Below are 21,406 nucleotides of genomic sequence, written 5' to 3'. Positions count from 1 at the left end.
AGATAGAGACAGACAGACAGACAGACAGACAGACAGACAGACAGACAGACAGACAGACAGACAGACAGACAGACAGACAGACAGACAGACAGACAGACAGACAGACAGACAGACAGACAGACAGACAGACAGACAGACAGACAGACAGACAGACAGACAGACAGACAGACAGACAGACAGACAGACAGACAGACAGACAGACAGACAGACAGACAGACAGACAGACAGACAGACAGACAGACAGACAGACAGACAGACAGACAGACAGACAGACAGACAGACAGACAGACAGACAGACAGACAGACAGACAGACAGACAGACAGACAGACAGACAGACAGACAGACAGACAGACAGAGACAGACAGACAGACAGACAGAGACTGCGAGAGAGAGGAGGACCAGTTCTTAGAATTCGGCCGATCACATCAGAAGTCTGTGGCTTCTCGTCGATGTAGCTAGCTGGTGTGTGGTAGTTGTAATGCTGCTAAAGCTAGCTGCTTATGTGACTGGGATCTTGCTGGTGTCTCAGAAGTGCTGTGCGATTCTGCCTTCTCAGGGAGATGTCTCATGGATGCCTTGTGGCAGACGCCGCCTCAGCAGTACTGAAGAGCGAATTCCGATGCATGGAGACCTAGGATTCGGTTGTTTGATCTGATATGGAGGTACATGGTGTCGGAACCAGGATGTCCAAAGTAGTTGTGGTCGGCTGGAGCTTCTACTCGTTGGGGATGCTCTGCAGGTAGGAGAGGATGTGCTGGATCTTGACCAGGCGTTCGCGCAGCGTGGTCATGGAAAGCACCGACAGCTGGTAGCGAGGGTCGATGGGCAGCACGGCCAGCAGCCACCAGCAGCAAGCCGGACCGTTGGGAGTCGCCTGGAGGAGAGGAGGAGAGGAAGAAAGGATATCACTGACCAGAAACAATGGGTTGACAATGGACAGAAAATGGCTTGTTGGCTATTGTTTTGTTTTTTGCCGGGCCACAGAAGAATTCAAAAAGGCTTTAAGGGGTCACAGTGCAAAAAGAAAGGCACAGTGATTGGATAGGATTAAACAGTATCATCATGACTTCACCTTGCCATTTGAAAGACTAGGTGGAATAATTGCCATATTGGATACACCTATTCAGTCATTTCAGATCTGTAAAGGAACTTGAGAGTAGAGGCTAGCGAGTCAGCCAGAGTTCAGTACATGCCTCGCGTCAGACAGGTATGATGAAGACGCTTCGGATCTACAAGATAGTCGTAACTCATTCAGAGAGTCGGCATCTTAAATGAGTTGTTCTATAATTGAGCCAAGTATCTCAGATAAATGACTGACGTGGTGAATTGGCTTGCATCCAAAGCAGCCTCAACCTAATCTGCCACTTATTGGATGTTGCTGTGTCAGAGTTACATGTGGTTCGAGCCCTTAATGCTGATTGTCTGAAAGCTGATTGAAGCTGATTGTCTGAAAGCTGTACCACGGGTATGACAAAACATGTATTTTTAGGAACACACACGCACACACACACAAACATGTATTTTTAGGAACACACACGCACACACACACAAACACAAGCAGCGGAAATGTCATCTAATCTTGACTATGGTTCATCCCCGGACACTCATCATTAATCCTAGTATCTCCATGCAAAAGTATTCATCCCCCTTGGCATTTTTCCTATTTTGTTGCATTACAACCTGTAATTTAAGTGAAAAAAAATTACTTGTTTAATTTTTTTTTTTTACAAAAATGAAAAGTGGTGCGTGCATATATATTCACCCCCTTTGCTATGAAGCCGCTAAAAAATATCCTCTGCAACCAATTACCTTCAGAAGTCACATAATTAGTTAAATAAAGTCCACCTGTGTGCAATCTAAGTGTCACATGATCTGTCACATGCTCTCAGTATATATACACCTGTTCTGAAAAGCCCCAGAGTCTACAGCACCACTAAGCACCACGAAGACCAAGGAGCTCTCCAAACAGGTCAGGGACAAAGTTGTGGAGAAGTACAGGTCAGGGTTCGGTTATAAAAAATATCTGAAACTTTGAACATCCCACGGAGCACAATTAAATCTATTATTAAAAAATGGAAAGAATATGGCACCACAACAAACCTGCTAAGAGAGGGCCGCCCACCAGAACTCACAGACCAGGCAAGGAGGGCATTAATCAGAGAGGCAACAAAGAGACCAAGGATAACCCTGAAGGAGCTGCAAAGCTCCACAGCGGAGATTTGAGTATTTGTCCATAGGACTACTAAACCGTACACTCCACAGAGCTGGGCTTTACGGAAGAGTGGCCAGAAAAAAAGCCATTGCTTAAAGAACAAAATTACAATGGCCCTAAGCATACTGCTAAAGCAACACTCGAGTGGTTTAAGGGGAAACATTAAAATGTCTTTGAATGGCCTAGTCAAAGCCCAGACCTCAATCCAATTGAGAATCTGTGGTATGACTTAAAGATTGTTGTACGTCAGCGGAACTCATCCAACTTGAAGGAGCTGGAGCGGTTTTGCCTTGAAGAACAGGCAACTTCAAGGTGGTAGGCATGTTGTGTAAACCAAATCATACAACCCCCCAAAAAAATATTTTAATTCCAGGTTGGTAAGGCAACAAAATAGGACAAATGCCAAGGGGGGTGAATACTTTCGCCAGCCACTGGAACATTCCAAATTTTCCATGAAAAATGCTATGTCTCCATTGGATATTGCGCATCCAGTGTGTGTGTGTGTGTGTGTGTGTGTGTGTGTGTGTGTGTGTGTGTGTGTGTGTGTGTGTGTGTGTGTGTGTGTGTGTGTGTGTGTGTGTGTGTGTGTGTGTGTGTGTGTGTGTGTGTGTGTGTGTGTGTGTGTGTGTGTGTGCGTGTGTGTGTGGTATAGAGGGTGAGGGAATGTTGTAAGGACACTCTGGAGGATAGTGACATAACACCTTCCTCCAGAGGATGAGTTAAGAATTACCCACAATGATCTCGTCTAGAGCAGTGGAGCAACCATATAAATAGATTATGTTGCCAAAGGAGTGACACTGGAGGAAAGCCTGAAACAGCAAGGGACTAACTGAACTTATCCCGTAAGAAACAATCATATTAATACTCTGCTGCAAATTGTTTTGCTCCAGTATATCCTAATGAACGACCCTGGAGAAGGGGAGGGGGAACACTATATGCCGGGGGAAGAGATTTGTGTCTTAGTTCACCTGGATGTCGGGCTCTCTCTCGGGCATGGCGCCGAAGTGCTGAAGGATCTGGTGGCTGAAGCGGTTGTTGAGGTTCTGGAACCAGGTGTGCGCTTGTTCGTAAACGGCGTCGTGCAGCTGCTGCAGCTGTGTCAACTCCTCGCTGTCGCTCACCTGTCAATCAATCAATCAATTTATCTTAACCATACACGAGGGACATTAGGTTTGAAAGCAGGGTTGTCACGTGAAAATGAAAACGATATAGATCACAGTGTAGCATTCGCCAGAACACCACACTACCTTAACCCATTAACAGATGGCCTCTGATAAACTAAAATACAAGTTTGTTTTTACATGAGACCTTTTAAATCAAAGGGTGAACAATGGACTAAAAAGTAGATTATTCAAATTAAAATATTAGGCTAATTCAAGCTGTGCTAAAGTTGTGAGTGGGAGTTATTAGAGGTAATTTTCTCTATGCTTTTGTGTTTTTTATTGTATAATTGAGTATTATTTTGTCATCCTTTCTTTACAAATAAAAATCTAACCAAATATATATATATATATATATATCCAAAAAATACAAAGAACAGAAACTCTCCATGAAATAAAAACACCCCAAACAGTATTTTGGGGTCAGAGAACATGGGTTCTTACCCTGGTATCCTCCAGGTACTTGATGTCGGCGATGCAGTACCCGTCCATCATCCCGCGGGTCAGCACCCGGAACCTCTTCCCTCCGACGGTGTCCACCACGGAACGCCCGTCTGGGAGGAAGTGGACACTCCGGATGATCAGCATACAGCCGTAGTCCACAAAACTGAAACGGGAACATTCTGAATCTTTGTTTGTTGTAATCATATAGCCATTTGAAGGTGATTTTGCAAATGGTCTTTATTTCTAAATGTGTATTTATTATGGATCCACATTAACTGCTGCCAAGGCAGCGGCTACCCTTCCTGGGGTCTGGCAAAATTAAGGAAGTTCTACAATTTTTTAAAGATTACAATACATTCATTACTGAATTCACAACACACTAAGTGCGTGCCTTCAGGCCCATACTCCACTACCACATATCTACAAGCAAAATCCATGTGTGTGTATAGTGCGTATGTTATCATGTGTGTGTATAGTGCGTATGTTATCATGTGTGTGTATAGTGCGTATGTTATCATGTGTGTGTATAGTGCGTATGTTATCATGTGTGTGTATAGTGCGTATGTTATCATGTGTGTGTATAGTGCGTATGTTATCATGTGTGTGTATAGTGCGTATGTTATCATGTGTGTGTATAGTGCGTATGTTATCATGTGTGTGTATAGTGCGTATGTTATCATGTGTGTGTATAGTGCGTATGTTATCATGTGTGTGTATAGTGCGTATGTTATCATGTGTGTGTATAGTGCGTATGTTATCATGTGTGTGTATAGTGCGTATGTTATCATGTGTGTGTATAGTGCGTATGTTATCATGTGTGTGTATAGTGCGTATGTTATCATGTGTGTGTATAGTGTGTATGTTATCATATGTGTGTATAGTGTGTATGTTATCATGTGTGTGTATAGTACGTATGTTATCATGTGTGTGTATAGTGCGTATGTTATCATGTGTGTGTATAGTGCGTATGTTATCATGTGTGTGTATAGTGCGTATGTTATCATGTGTGTGTATAGTGCGTATGTTATCATGTGTGTGTATAGTGTCTATGTTATCATGTGTGTGTATAGTGTCTATGTTATCATGTGTGTGTATAGTGTGTATGTTATCATGTGTGTGTATAGTGCGTATGTTATCATGTGTGTGTATAGTGCGTATGTTATCATGTGTGTATAGTGCGTATGTTATCATGTGTGTGTATAGTGTGTATGTTATCATGTGTGTGTATAGTGTGTATGTTATCATGTGTGTGTATAGTGTGTATGTTATCATGTGTGTGTATAGTGCGTATGTTATCATGTGTGTGTATAGTGCGTATGTTATCATGTGTGTGTATAGTGCGTATGTTATCATGTGTGTGTATAGTGCGTATGTTATCATGTGTGTGTATAGTGCGTATGTTATCATGTGTGTGTATAGTGCGTATGTTATCATGTGTGTGTATAGTGCGTATGTTATCATGTGTGTGTATAGTGCGTATGTTATCATGTGTGTGTATAGTGCGTATGTTATCATGTGTGTGTATAGTGCGTATGTTATCATGTGTGTGTATAGTGCGTATGTTATCATGTGTGTGTATAGTGTGTATGTTATCATGTGTGTGTGCCTTATGTTTGTGTCTCTTCACAGTCCCTGATGTTCCATAAGGTGTATTTTTACCTGCTTTTTAAATCTGATTCTACTGCTTGCATCAGTTACCTGATGTGGATTAAAGTTCCATGTAGACATGGCTCTATGTAGTACTGTGCGCCTCCCATAGTCTGTTCTGGGACTTGGGGATTGTGAAGAGACCTCTGGTGGCTTGTCTTGTGGGGTATGCATGGGTGTCTGAGCTGTGTGCTCGTATTTTAAAAACAGACAGCTCGGTAGCTTCAGCTTGTCAACACCTCTTACAAAAACAAGTAATGAGGAAGTAAATCTCTCTTTCACTTTGAGCCAGGAGAGATTGACATGCATGTCATTAACGTTAGCTCTCCGTGTACTTTTAAGGACCGGCCCGTGTTGCCCTGTTCTGAGCCAACTGCAATTTTTTTCCAAGTCCCTCTTTGTAGTTCAGGTGCGACAAAACCAGGGCCTGTAGGACCTGCCTATTTGATAGTGTTGTTAAGGCAGAGCAGCGCTTTAATTATTATTATTATTAAAGTTGCATATATACATTTAGCAGGCGCTTTCATGAAAAGCGACTTAATCATGCCTGCATACATTTTACGTATGAGTGGTCCCAGGAATCAAACCAAATATCCTGGCGTTGCAAGCCCCATGCTCTACCAACTGAGCTAAAGAACACCACAAATATATTGCATATGGTCGTTGCAGAGTCAAATCAGACAGCCATTCAAAGCATTGTGAAAAGTTACCGGCTCATTGTGAGCAGTCAATTACAGTGATTGGTCAATGGCCTATTTTGTTTAACCTCTACAGGATCAGTGCCCCCCCCCCCCCTCTGGGTAACGTTGAGCTAATGTGTGCTAATGTGATTAGCATGATGTTGTAAGTAACAAGAACATTTCCCAGGAAATAGACAAATCTGATACAGGCAGAAAGTTTAAATACATGTTAATCTGTCCACTGTCCAATTTACATGAGCTATTACAGTGAAATAATACCATGCTATTCTTTGAGCTAAAGAGTGCACAGTTATGTACTTGGAAATGTATCAATAAACCAATTAGGCATATTTGGGCAGACTTGATACAACATTTTGAACAGTAATGCAATGGATCATTAGATCAGTCTAAAACTTTGCACATACACTACTGCCGTCTAGTGGCCAAAATCTAAATTGCGCCTAGAATCCTAAATCATATAATTAACTTTCTCTTGCATTTCAAAGATGATGGAACAACTTTTTTTGGGGGGGGGAAAGCATGTTTTTTTTCTTTGTATTATCATTTACCAGATCTAATGTGTTATATTCCCCTACATTAATTTCACATTTCAACAAAGTGTTTCCTTTCAAACGGTATCAAGAATATGCATATCCTTGCTTTAGGTCCTGAGCTACAGGCAGTTAGATTTGGGTATGCCATTTTAGGCGGGGGGAAAAAGTGAACTTTCACAGGGCCATTGCATAGTCAAGTCAAACGTCAGCATCCAACTCATTTGTGAGAAGGTATAGTAGCCTAAGGCATCTTGAAAAATGTAAATATTAGCATATATATATGCTTAAATCATTTTATTTCCCCATCAGGAGGATGCTTCAAAGTTGGATTTGATATTCAGTCAAAATCCTATGAGATAGTATTTTCATAATTCCTCTGTCTGTCTCTCTCGGGTGAGGTGACAGAAGGTGACGCATTAGTGCACAGCAGAATGGTGCCTGTGCATTTGAGTGAGTGTTTTATGTGCAAATGTGTGCGTGCTGGCCTAGGTGCTTGTATCGGGTGCCACTGTGCCTACCACTGTGCCTACCACTGTGCCTACCACTGTGCCTACCACTGTGCCTACCACTGTGCCTACCACTGTGCCTACCACTGTGCCTACCACTGTGCCTACCACTGTGCCTACCACTGTGCCTACCCTTTCTGAGCGTCGTTGATGCACATCCCAAACTGGCGCGTGCCGGCCTCCATGCAGCGGCGGATCATGAGACGGTAGCGCGGTTCGAATACGTGCAGGGGACACGGCACGGTCGGGTAGGCCATGGTGCACACAAAGATGGGCACCTTCTTCATCAGGCTGCGGAGAAAGAGAGCGAGTGATGGAATGATGCTAAGACACTCGAGCGTCTCTCACAAGTGAAGTGATTCAAATGTGACATATGCATTCCAAAGATGGATGTAGAAATAGATCAACAGAATTCATTCGAACAGTCAGTGCTTAACATTAGGTGAACCTGTCTGCTGTGTGTGTTTCGCATGTTTTCCGTTTTCATGTTTAAAAAAAAAGGAAAAAAAAGTAGGACAACCAGGGAGAAAGAAAGACAAGGGTTCAGAGAGAAGGCAGAAGCCATAGCAGTACAACTACCAGAATGGACATTCTAGGTTCATTTTATGACAGAATGATATGTCGGGAGGACAACTCACTCTGCGAGCTCTTGGGTCTCCTCCAGGTGAGTCTTCTGCCGTTCCGACTGCTCCTTAGACAGGTACTGCTTTATCACTCGGTCCAGCACACTGGTGACTGTGTACTTCCTGGCTGCCAGATACTGGGGGGGGGGGGATTAAGGTTTTCTTTTTGAGGACATGTCATTTAAGAAGAGGTCTTCCCCAAGTTAATTGTCTTAGGCCTTGTCCCAAATAGCACCATATTCCCTATTTAGCGCACTGCTTTTGACCAGAGCCCTATTGGCCCTGGTCAAAAATAGTGTACTATATAGGGAATAGGATGCCATTTGAGTTGGTGGTGGTTGGTGGTAGTGTCCTCTTACCACTTTGAGACTCTCCTTGCAGAGAGGACACTGGGGAGTGTGGTCCAGACAGCGCTCCAGACAGTTTTTACAGAAGGTGTGACCGCACGGCGCGGTCACTGGCTCGTAGAACAATCTAAAGCAGAGGGAACACTCCAGGTCGTTGGGGTCCAGTAGGTCTCTGGGTACGACTCTGTGAGCTCGGGCTGAGGCTCCCTGGCTCGACGCACCACAGGCCACTACAGAGGAAGCGACAGGAGAATGTCAAGCACTTCACATGCACACACACAAACACACATACGCAGACAGACGCATACAAACACAGACACAGCAAAGGTACCTGGCAATGGCTAATGGGACCGTTGCTAATTGGTACTGTGGCGGTTGTGATATAGAGGGAATGCATATTTTAGCTGCTTTCACCCAGGAATAATCCCATTTAAAACAATATAAAGAGCCAGCACTCCAGCTAAACCAGGGGTTCCACAACTGGCGGCTGAATTTGGCCCGCGGGTGGTTTTAATTGGCCTGCGGGTGGGTGTATATGGTCCTCAAAGTTTTCTGAGACCCCCCACCCCCCAACAAAAAACAACAAGAAAAACATGATCATATACATATATAAGCAAGGTTTGAAATAGTCAGCTTTAGTCACACTATATCCATTTGGGCTCCTTGCGGTCAATTTGCCGTCTACAATATGGGCCCCCCCCCCGACCATCCGCTCAAGAAAAGAAAACGTTCCACGGCTGAATCCAGTTGACGATCCCTGAGCTAAACTACTCCCTTTCTAATTACGACATTCTAGCAGCAGTCTTGATTCCTACCTCCTTGTTTCTTGTGCTTGCTCCCGTGGCTGTAGACGACGTGGGGTCCACCCTCGGAGAACGTCAGCTTCCGCTTCAGCAGCACGCCTTTCTCCTGGTCCCCCAGCTGGGGTGCGGAGCAGACGCGTTTAAGACCCTCATCCACGCTGCCCGGCCCCGGCCCGTGGGCTCGCATCGAGTGAGCGCGGCCGAGGCCCGAACGCTCCAGGCTCCCTGAGCGACCCGGCTTCTGGTACGGAAAGAGAGGAGGAGGGGGAGGAGGAGCGAGAGAGAGAATTAGAACGTTAAAAGGAGTGTTAGACATTATTGATGCATTTTAACTGAACAAACACCTAAAAAAATATCAAAACATATTGACTTTGGAAACTTTGAAGGCACCCTAGTGGTTCAGGACTTTTTACTTATTTATTTTAAAATTTCCCCCTTTATTTAACTAGGCAAGTCAGTTAAGAACAAATTCTTATTTACAACTACTGCCTACAGGGCTGTATCAAGCACACTGTCCAGTTAGCGTACCTCGTGCTGTGAGTCGTTGCTAGGGTGTGCCGAGGAGGTGCGAGCCTGGACTTGGTGCAGGGCAGAGTGTTTGGCTTCGGCCTGATGCTGTTGGGCTCTGGCCTCGGCATCCGCTACCGAAATCTTACTACGCAGGCGAGGCAATGTGCTCTGCGCCGTCTCCCTCAGACCCACCTTCACGTTCTCGCCGGCCGGAGACAGCAGGTCGCACAGTATCTGTGGTACACATTGCGTTAGCCATAAGAGCAGTCAACTGGATATTTTTTTATTTTAAAATTTAAAATCAGACAAAAATGGCAGAACAGGAGCAAAGTTCACTTAAATGCAGAAAAGTGGCTGGCCAAGACTGGGAGTGACCACTGGCCAAGTCTGCCTTCCTGGCAACAATGTGGATTTAGATCTAGAAAAATGTACTTGTCTAGAAAAATGTACTTGTGGAAATATACCTTTGGCTTCACAATAACATGATTGACGTTAAATCTGCAGTAAAGTTCACTTGTCGGAATGAAACACGTGTTTGTTGTTGCACCAGCTCGGTCACTCTCCTTCCACCCAATCCCTCTCCTCCTATATATATCAACGTTTCATTTCCTGCTCTCGGCCCTGTATCTTCTCCTTCTCCCTTTTATCTTCTGTGTTTTCACCTTCTTTCGCTCTCTCAGAGTCCATTTACGTGTTATTAGACGCTGACGAACAACCCGGGCCCCCCGGGTGTTATTAGACAGCTGACGAACAACCCGGGCCCCCCGGGTGTTATTACACGCTGACGAACAACCCGGGCCCCCCGGGTGTTATTAGACGCTGACGAACAACCCGGGCCCCCCGGGTGTTATTACACGCTGACGAACAACCCGGGCCCCCCGGGTGTTATTACACGCTGACGAACAACCCGGGCCCCCCGGGTGTTATTACACGCTGACGAACAACCCGGGCCCTCCGGGTGTTATTAGACGCTGGCGAACAACCCGGGCCCTCCGGGTGTTATTACACGCTGACGAACAACCCGGGCCCCCCGGGTGTTATTACACGCTGGCGAACAACCCGGGCCCCCCGGGTGTTATTACACGCTGACGAACAACCCGGGCCCCCCGGGTGTTATTACACGCTGACGAACAACCCGGGCCCCCCGGGTGTTATTACACGCTGACGAACAACCCGGGCCCTCCGGGTGTTATTAGACGCTGGCGAACAACCCGGGCCCCGCTCCAATCCATATAAATCTATCTAATCCACATCCATTCCGCTGTACTCCCAGACACACAACATGTCCACCTTTGTATCTGCTAACCTGGTGCCCATCCAGGATCACAAGACGGAGAATTTATGTTTACATCAGCATTTAAAAGGGAGATGTTTTAAGCCCCAAACATTTTTTAGGACCTTGTGATGTAGGCTACTCACTGTATTATTCGAGTTAAATAAAACAGAAACATACTTTTTCTGAGGCAGCCAGACACAAACATCACACACAGACAAATCCCATATAGCTCTTTCCCATCAAACCTCGAGAGCAGGTTTCAGACAACACCCTTCTTGAGCAGAAACAGAAGCCATTTGCATTCAACGATACTCAAACCAATCAAAGTTCCTCTTACAGAGTGAAACAACAACAATGTCTATCACTGATACACACAGAGGAGGTTTGGCTCAAGGAAAGGCATTGAGAAGATGCAATTCCTCCTTGCTTTCTTGCACTCAAGTCAAGTCCCAAAGTGTCCAGGAAGAACAAAGAAAATTACTTCAACAACACCACCACCACTCTCCCTCCAACTCCTCTCACATTTTCCACCTCTCGTTTGGCCAGGGTGAAGTCCTCGTCCAGGGCCAGACAGTGGAGGAAAACCTGCAACGAGTCGTCAACCTGGCCCATGTCCTGGAGCACCTTGGCCTTCCAGTAGAAACCCTGGGGGAGAGAGAGAGTGTGACAGGGGAGACGAGGAGGTTATAAAGAGCACAAGACTTCCAGTGGAGAGAGGGAGAGATAGGTTACATCGCTGCATTTCAACTGGACAATACTGTACTTGAGCGACAGCCAGAGGGTGAACCGCTAGAGAGAATGGTAGAGAGATGAGAGAGAGAGTGACGAGAGAGAGAGAGAGAGAGAGAAGGGACCCTAGTTAGAACACAATGCAGGTAGCCTGACAACATGAGTCAACATTGACCTGAATCACTCAACATCAATTCAGTTTCTTTCAGGTTTCACTGGATAGGATTAACACACATTGCAAAAATTCCTAACCCCTTTTGGTCCTGAACCTGTTTGTCTTCTCTCTAGGAGAGGCATGACTCTTCCTCTAGCCTAGTTTGCTAAATTACACATTACCAACAAAATCAGCAGTTATGGGAAATACAAATTGAAATAAAAGGTGTACCCTGTGTGGCTACTAGCTTGAGCCTTTATGTTTATCCCCAACTATATATTTCCACCTCTTCAACTAACCTCTCACCATTAAGAATAACAGGGGAGGTTGAGCATGCCTTGCGGGTGTGATCTTTGACCCTCTGTAACTTTCACACTCGTCATTATTCACAATTCATTCAGGGTTATCTGTAATCATGGCAGCATCCACGTTAATGTCAAAGTGACACAATACACTATTTACCATTCGTTTCTACTGGGTACAAAATCATCTCAAAAACAACCAAAACTAACTGCAAATGCATCCAACAAGTTCGTCGAGTCACAAGCTTGGCGTAATCTTTGCGCGCGAGAAATATGGGACCAAATACTCAACTTTGACTACTTTATTTATAAGGTTATTTCGGGGTCTCAATAATTGTGACCGTTACATTTTTGAGAAATATGCTCATTCCGTGCACCAGCTCGGGAGGTCTACGTCACCGGCCTTCTAGGCGTCACCGAACTGTTGTTTCATTACGCACACCTGGCTCCCATTTCCCCAGACTGGCAATTGTATACATGTCCCCTCTGTTCACCGTTGTCTTGTCGGTTATTTTTTTCCCCCATGTCCGTTGGTCTTGTGAGTACCTGTGCTTTGTGGTTTCGGCTTTCGTACTTTGTGTATTGTGTACTCGTTATTATTGTATTGTTATTACGGGTCCCGTGTGTTGTTATTACGGGTCCCGTGTGTTGTTATTACGGGTCCCGTGTGTTGTTATTACGGGTCCCGTGTGTTGTTATTACGGGTCCCGTGTGTTGTTATTACGGGTCCAGTGTGTTGTTATTACGGGTCCCGTGTGTTGTTATTCCAGGTCCCGTGTGCTGTGTGGTCCTTCTTGTTCAGTTGGTAGAGCAGGTCGCCAGGGTAGTGGGTGTTGAATTATTGACTGTAAGTCCCGTCTGCTAAATGGCATATATTGTTATTACAGGTCCCGTGTGTTGTTATTACAGGTCCCGTGTGTTGTTATTACAGGTCCCGTGTGTTGTTATTACGGGTCCCGTGTGTTGTTATTACGGGTCCCGTGTGTTGTTATTACGGGTCCCGTGTGTTGTTATTACGGGTCCCGTGTGTTGTTATTACGGGTCCCGTGTGTTGTTATTACGGGTCCCGTGTGTTGTTATTACGGGTCCCGTGTACGGGTTGTTATACGGGTACGGTTATTACGGGTCCCGTGTGTTGTTATTACGGGTCCCGGGTCCCGTGTGTTGTTATTACGGGTCCCGTGTGTTGTTATTACGGGTCCCGTGTGTTGTTATTACAGGTCCCGTGTGTTGTTATTACAGGTCCCGTGTGTTGTTATTACAGGTCCCGTGTGTTGTTATTACGGGTCTCGTCCCGTGTGCTGTTATTACGGGTCTCGTCCCGTGTATTTATTAGAGATTTAACCTGGCTCTTTTGTATACATCCCTGTGTTTTTGTACACGTTTGTTTTGGGCTTCGTCCCTTTTCATGGCATGTTGTGTTTTTGGGTGGAGTATTAAAACCCACTTTTACGCACTCCTGCGCCTGTCTCCAATCATTTAAACAACGTGACAATTAGTATAAAATATTATAATTTCCCAATTTTTTGGCACATACAATATAGCTAAGTATATTCATTATTTTAGACAGTCATTATTGCTCATCTTTATCAAGGGTATCAATCATTTCAGACCCCACTGTATATTTCCACACTGAGTTTGGAATAATACTGTGAAATTATGAAAATTGTGATACACTAAAAGGGCAATAAGAGATGTTTGAAAAGACCGCCTGAAATTTCAGCCTTGGTGAGATGGAGTTTTGGCCTGCCTGGTGACATCACTAGGCGGTAAATGGGTTAATAGACCAATAACAAAGCAAGTTTCAAACCTCTCTACCAATAACAGCTAGTTTTTCGCCTCCCCACTCAAACCACTCCCAGAATTAAAAAAAAAAATGATTTCGGACCATTTTAAATTGAAAACGATCACAGTAACGTTCTTAATTGTTACCCAGAAATGATTTGATATGAAGATAAAAACATCTGGCATAGGACCATTTAAAACAGCTCAAGGTACAGTAAACATGAAGTGTGACCAAATGTGTAACAAACAAATGCACATCTCCCAAATGAGAGGCTCTGAACGCTCAATCAAAAAAGGTTATGTAAAAGGGGAAAAAACCAAATCAACCTTTGATCCAGACAAAATGTCTAAAGGTATAGAAGGTTATACAGTAATATTCTATTAGAATTGATCAAGACTGAAAAATAGAATTAGAGGACATGGTGAACAATGCTGTTTATAGCGCTAAGACATCCTGGAATATATCCTACCGGTTCATATTCAAGATGGCCTGTTAACCCATTTAGACGTACTAACACCTGGCTGAGCCTCTAATCAGCCGCCACTTTCCCTCCATGACGCCTCACACGGTGTAGTAAAGCGTGGCGGATATAACCGGAGCTGTAGACTTGAACTGTTTCAAAGTGCCCCAGGGTGCCTGGTAAGGACTAAGGATAATTATAGCGCTGGGGGAGCTGACAAGTGAATGAAGTAGGCCTCAGCAAACTTAATTTCCAATAACATTTGTTTTAATTTACTAAATGTTTTTTTTTCTTTTTTTTCCCCCACTTGTGTCCTACTGAACTCAACACACAGTTTCCCCGCATTAGTACCTCTGCAGAGTGGGTGGAGCTAAGACAGAGTTCAGCGTCCTCCAGGGCCAATCGGTACTGCAGGAGCCCGGTGTAGGCCTTGACCCGTGACCACCGCACCACCTCATCCCCAGGATCTGGAATAAAGGATGGAAGAATAAAGGAGGAGAGACCGATTATTTGATTTACAAAAAACAGACCATTTCAGACAAAGACCATTTTACAAATATATTTTGATCTGTCACCGAAGATGACCATAACTCCAGGGCGAAATATCAGTGTAATGAGAATTGCATACATTCAACATAATAGCAAATTATGACGGAATGAAAGCTTAGGCTACATCCAGAAAACGGTTCATGTCAAACACATGACATGAAGACCTATATACATTAAAACCAGGAGATAGTGAAGGCCCTTACAATGCATTCGAAAAGTATTCAGACCCCTTCACTTTTTCCACATTTTATTAAGTTACAGCCTTATTCTAAAATGTATTAAATAACCCCCCCCCTCCCTCATCAATCTACACACCCATAATGACAAAACAAAATCAGGTTTAGACATTTTTGCAAATGTACACAAGTATTCAGACCCTTTACACAGTACTTTGTTGAAGCACCTTTGGCAGTGATTACAGCCTTGAAACCATTATTTTCTGCAGATCCTCTCAGGCTCTGTCAGGTTAAGATGCAGTGCGTCGCTGCACAGCTATTTTCAGGTCTCTCCAGAGATGTTTGATCGGGTTGAAATCCGGGCTCTGGTTGAGCCACTCCAAGGACATTGAGACTCATCCCGTAGCCACTCGTTGTCTTGGCTGTGTGCTTAGGGTCGTTATCCTGTTGGAAGGTGAACCTTTACCCCATTCTGAGGTCCTGAGCACTCTGGAGCATCAATAATCTATCTGTAACATGCTCTGTTCATCTTTCCCTCGATCCTGACTAGTCTCCCAGTCCCTGCCGCTGAAAAACATTCCCACAGCATGATGCTGCCACCACCATGCTTCACCGTAAGGGATGGTATTGGCCAGGTATACAGTGCCCGTCCCTGGTTTCCTCCAGAAGTGACTATTGGCATTCAGGTCAAAGACTTCCATCTTGGTTTCATCAGACCAGGAAGGTCTGGGAGTCCTTCAGGTGCATTTTGGCAAATTCCAGGCGGACTATCATGTGCCTTTTTCTGGGGAGTGGCTTCCGTCTGGCCACTCAACCATAAAGGCCTGATTGGTGGAGTGCTGCAGAGATGGTTGTCCTTCTGAAAGGTTCTCCCATCTCCACAGAGGAACTCTGGAGCTCTGTCAGGGTGACCATCGGGTTCTTGGTCACCTCCCCGACCAAGAAAAAGTGAAAGGGTCTGAAAACTTTCTGAATGAACTGTACCTCATTCACATATTCGTACGGAAAACTTCTGATGGCGTAAGAAGCCGGACATATTTGAATTTGAAGCGTGCTGAATGGGGCTGAATGACACCAAAAAATGTCTAAGGATCCTGGTCAAAGTGGCCATAACTAGCAAAGGATGATGGTCGAAGTAGTCGTTTTCATCCTGCCTGAGAGAGTCAACCCAACGCTGCCAGATGACGTCGGCGTCCACACCGGCTACCACGTGACGACCACGTGCAATGAGCGTGCATGAGGGTGCGAGCCACCTCGTAGCCTGCCAGCCCTTGATTGGTCTGTGTCAGCACGTGACAAATGTAGGTGTCAGGATGGAACACTATTGAATGAAATATCTTGATTGGTAGCAAACTTTTAAAGAATTTACCACGGGGATCGAACTTGATCATAATAAAACACATTTTAGAGACAAAAAAATGCATCCTGCATTCTATAAATGTTACCATGAAGCTGAAAAAAAAACTTTTGCAGTGTGAAGCTAATTTCCTGCGATTCTATGCATTTTGCAATGGCTATTTCTGTGTTCTTATGCTCAAACACTGTAACAAAATCAACAAGGACCCCAATCGGGAACCCTGGGCATATACCCTGCGTAGCATGTCAGTAATCCAGCCATTGGGGCAGCAGCGTAGCCTAGTGGTTCGAGTGTTGGACTAGTAACCGAAAGATTGCAAGATTGAATCCCCGAGCTGACAAGGTACAAATCTGTCGTTCTTCCCCTGAACAAGGCAGTTAACCCACTGTTCCAAGGCCATCATTGAAAATAAGAATTTGTTCTTCACTGTCTTGTCTAGTTAAATCAAATAGAAATACCAAAAATACTGGCAGCTAAATGAACACAGGGAATTCACTGTAGACCAGGTTAAGCTGCCCAGCTTTCAGCGGAGGTCATATACTAGGCCTATCTGGTCTTCTATGATAAATGTTCAAAATCATGTGCGTTGCTGGCAAGACAGGAGACACTATGGCATCTTGTTTGCGGTCTTTTGGTGCAAGACGGGCCTCTGTGATTCTGAGCCTGCGGCTAGAGGTGACATGTCTCCAAAACACACTAGGGTTGCATCTCCATAGTTCCTCTCCCAGTCTCCTTCACCCACACCGTCTCCTGGCCAGCATGACCCCTGGACAGGAGACGCTGTCTGCTTTTATTTAACCCATCATGTCTTTTTTGACCAGTACAGAGGAAGGACAAGGTCTAGAAAACTAAGCCCCTTTAGACTATTTACATGCACCCCGGTGTGTTTTCTGTTGTGTGGGGGAAAAGACAAGATTTCAATAATGACTGTGTGATTCACTTCACGACAAGCGGGATTACTCCATATTAGCTTATGTGCTTCAGGCTTGGCTAGCTCAGCAAGCCTCAGACAGAGACAGTGATGTCATAGCGGTGGCACCTCTAGTCTGGTTCTTGGCGCTCTGCGGCAGTGACTGACTGTGCCACAAGCGTGTGGGCCCCAAAACCAAAGTCACCTAGGCAAAGTCCTTAGCTGACCCAAAGTGCCACACTGGCTACGGGCTCTTACACTTGCTACAGTGTCCCACAGTTGCCAACATTTCCGCCTTAAACAATGTTGAAAGATAATGGCATAACATTCCACCTCCAGACCTAACCATGTTCTTTGCGCTCAATTAGACGCAAATCAAAGAAAGCAGCTTTAGGCTACACTTATAAGTGCTCATATATTTGTCATTGGCCAATGTATAATTTGTAAATCCTTTATTAACAAGTGAGATGGGTTTAATGTCAAGAGAGGGGAGCCTGTGCAGCTTGATGAGTTATCTTCAGTGACAGAGGGACAAGGGTCTTGGAGGTGACATAACATGGCTGAGGCTACGAATACGAATAGCCAGCAGTCTGTTTCCTGTTTAGCAAATGTTTGCAATGATTGCCTCTGTGTCTTGCTTGTTTGATATGCTGTGCAGGCTATAGCTTCTGTTGCCCTTATGTTTACAATAGCATACCGTGTATATTACAATAGTGTGTATATATATATACACACACAAACATGTGCCATTAATACAGGTAACAAGTGGAGGACAGAGGAGCCTCTTAAAAGAAGAAGTTACAGGTCTGTGAGAGCCAGAAATCTTGCTTGTTTGTAGGTTACCAAATACTTATTTTCCACCAAAATTTGCAAATAAATTCATAAAAAATCCTACAGTGATTTTCTGGATTTTTTTTCTCATTTTGTCTGTCATAGTAGTAGTGTACCTATGATGAAAATTACAGGCCTCATCTTTTTAAGTGGGAGAACTTGCACAATTGGTGGCTGACTAAATACTTTTTTTGCCCCACTGTATATATATATATATAAAAACATCTTTTAAAGAAACAACCTCTGCATACTTTGGTCTAATTGTGAGGTCAACATTACAAGAGATTGTTTGCCAATTTTTTTCACTTTTCACCATGTAGCATGTTATTGTGCAAAGCATACTGCTCGTATAGGTGCCATTCGAATTCCGGAGAAGGCCTTCACATTATGGAGAGCATTGCCTTGGTTAGTATCTGTAACTGTTGATCTGATCGATTTTAGAATTATTTTCCAATAATAAATTACTTTCCGAGAAGCTGAACCATCAAACAAGGCCTATGGCTGTCAAGGAGATTTTGAGGCAGGTTCGGTTTCAATTCGATTGTTACAAAATTGTTACAAAATAATCACGTTTTTTTTTTTTTTAACTATCATTGTTAACATTAAATGCACTGTGGGTTGAATGCTGTAACAACACATTATAAAACAATTAATATCAAGTCCCAAGATGTTAGTGACTGCCCATTACATATTAACCATAAATTATTCACATTACTTTAATAAAATATTTAGGAGACTGAATGACAACTTTCAGGAAACTCCTAGGTATTTATGTTTTAAGTATTACTAATTGTATGTCTGGTGTCATTAAAACCTCAAGTAATCTATTAATTGAAGGAATCTAGACATAGCCTACAGCAATGACTATAGACTTCCGTGCTGTCACTTTGTATTGCATTGACACACTCTGCACTTTTACTTTTCAGTGTCTTATGTACCAGTAGAGACTTGGCAACATACAGGTATAAACACGTTTGTTACGTGGAAATGCAATCACGTGTACTGCATCGCCATGCCTTGATTGGGCAGCACATTTAGCCTTTTTTTGTATATTTTTCGGACTTAGGGAAATATTTGAGAGGGGACCAAACGTTATAAAATGATTGTTTGGCAAACCCAGCACGATCTCACAACCTGCCTTATGAAACTCGCTGCTTGTGCGCATGCCCAACTTACGACATTTCGTAACAGGGTGGCACAAGGGTAACATCAGTTACCCAATTCTGACGGTTTTTTTCACTAATTGGTCATTAGACCACATCAGATATTTTTCTGATTTGATTGGTCAAGAGATCAATTAGTGGAAAAAAAGGGATGAGAATTGGGCTGCCTGTAAACGTAGCCAAAGGACCTACAGTCAAACACATGACAAGCGGGTACCCTTAATATTGGTCAGTGGAACTCCCCTTCCCTACTCTTCGATAATAAAGACCACAAATAGTAATAGGGAATGACTAAAATAACACTTTGTTTTCATGCTTTAACAGGTATCCTAAACGTCTCATCATAGCATATAAAACAAGGATGCGACGTGATTGGTGGTCTCCACAAGCCTTTCCTCCCCCCACTCACCAGATTCAATCACATCTGTTGCTAGTGATACCGCCTCCTCGAAATGTTTCCTTCTAGACAGGTCTTCAATTTCACTAATAGCTCGAGACCTTTTCAGCTCCTCGGGAAACCACTTTTCCAACAGTCCGAATAGAATCACATTCGTTTTAAGCTCCGTCGGCCTGCCTCCTACCTCGCTACACAGCTTGCATTTGGAGAGTAGCTGGTGTTGTAAACATCTTTTACAGTACGAATGTCCACAGCCGATAGTCACGGGCTCGCCTAGAAATCTATGACATTTCGGGCAGTCAAAAACGTCCTCCTCCCCGGCGTTATCAATAATATGTGGCGTTCGTTCCGAAGGCGCCTCATCAATTTCCAGCTTTCTCTTAAAGTTGCGCAGAATACAATCCACTAAAGTGCTCATCTGCTCCGGCCCTACAGAACCATCTCTCAAGGCCATCGAGTAAACATAGATGGCTTCTTTGAGACGGTTTTCTGATGCCAGTGCATCGGCTTTTTGTAAAATAAGTATGTGGTTGTCGACATTGTCCTGCTCCTCGTCCCAGTCGTATTCTGGCTCAATGAAGAATATTTTTTTTTCTTCGACAGCGTCCTCTCCTTCGGGGTGTTGGACCGACATTGTAGGATAGATGATCGGCATACAATGTGTTCCGGTTATTATAAATATATTTTTAAAATGTGTTTAGCCATTGCTATAACCTACAACGTGTCTAGCTTATGTGCCAGTAGAGACTTGGCAACATACAGGTCTACTACACCCGTTTGTTACGTAAAAATGCGATCACGTGAACGGCATCTCAGTGCCTTGATTGGCCAGCGCGTCTCGATTACAAAACCTGAGTTTAGAAGTTTCATAACTACGAAAAGGGTCTGACGAAATGTGCGCAGACGCAGAGCGTAACACATTTGGCTATAAAGGAGAGGCGCGAACAGCTTTTTCCCCTTGTGCCAGCACTAAATAAATATGTAAATATATATAATATAAATATAGTAGTGGCGTCAGTTCAGATAAACCTAGGGAATGGCAAAGTGGGGTGAGGTGGGTTGGGGTGATTTCAAAGCTTCCACGGAGTTTTGGGTAAATTGAAGCTCATTTAGGGCTACTGCAGTTCTACACAATTTAAAAACACTAAAATGGTATTTTGGAGAACCGCAAAAACAAACAAAAATGTCTTAAGCCATTAATTACCACCTCGATATAAGGTGTAAAGGTTCGTGGAACGGCGTGTACAAGGTTAGCTACACAACCTCATCATACATTTGACTAATTTACTTTTGGAACGCCACGCACGCTATCAAATAACAACAAGGCCGACTTTAAATAGCAATGTGAAAGCAACCGATGCATAAAACAGTTGACAGGGAAGGAAAACTATGACAGATACATTCTACACATGTATTGGAATAAAATGCATACATCAGAGGACTTAAGCCGACCCAGGCCTACCGTTCGAAAGGGATGCATGAAGAAAAACAACTCGACCAAATAATGACGAAACTCACGAAATACAAAAGGAAAATCTACACATGATTCAGCACTGCTGAATGGACTGCGCCTCCGGACAGGTGGTCATAGTGGAACTCCGTGGTGTGGTGCTGAATGGACTGCGCCTCAGGACAGGTGGTCATAGTGGAACTCCGTGGTGTGGTGCTGAATGGACAGCGCCTCTGGACAGGTGGTCATAGTGGAACTCCGTGGTGTGGTGCTGAATGGACAGCGCCTATGTTCAGTTGCCAGCTATAGACTTTTTTCCCTTTCTGTGCCCATAGACATTTCGGGGCACAGTTAGGTAGCCTAAAATGAGTATATGAAA

General features: G+C 44.1%; 1 protein-coding gene across 3 annotated transcripts; it reads right to left on the bottom strand.

Moving 5' to 3' along the window:
- Window positions 1-276: 276 nt before the first annotated feature.
- On the bottom strand, window positions 277-20,368 carry LOC124001731 (LON peptidase N-terminal domain and RING finger protein 1-like). Of its 3 annotated transcripts, none has more exons than XM_046308750.1 (11): window positions 19,590-20,368; window positions 14,546-14,661; window positions 11,286-11,408; window positions 9,506-9,721; window positions 8,990-9,218; window positions 8,187-8,404; window positions 7,843-7,964; window positions 7,337-7,495; window positions 3,818-3,980; window positions 3,182-3,334; window positions 277-875 (listed from the first exon to the last, which is right to left on the bottom strand). In XM_046308750.1, exons 1-11 carry the CDS (start codon window positions 20,230-20,232, stop codon window positions 717-719), a joined length of 2,301 nt encoding a protein of 766 aa, XP_046164706.1. In that variant the 5' UTR covers window positions 20,233-20,368; the 3' UTR covers window positions 277-716. The 3 variants fall into 3 exon arrangements, with proteins under 3 accessions (XP_046164706.1, XP_046164707.1, XP_046164708.1); XM_046308751.1 differs by having other exon boundaries at window positions 8,990-9,215; XM_046308752.1 differs by lacking the exon at window positions 7,337-7,495.
- Between the last annotated feature and the right edge of the window lie 1,038 nt (window positions 20,369-21,406).

Source organism: Oncorhynchus gorbuscha, linkage group LG17 (assembly GCF_021184085.1).
Source record: "Oncorhynchus gorbuscha isolate QuinsamMale2020 ecotype Even-year linkage group LG17, OgorEven_v1.0, whole genome shotgun sequence".
NCBI classification, from domain to species: Eukaryota; Metazoa; Chordata; class Actinopteri; order Salmoniformes; family Salmonidae; genus Oncorhynchus; species Oncorhynchus gorbuscha.
This window is presented reverse-complemented; position numbering and strand designations above follow the sequence as displayed.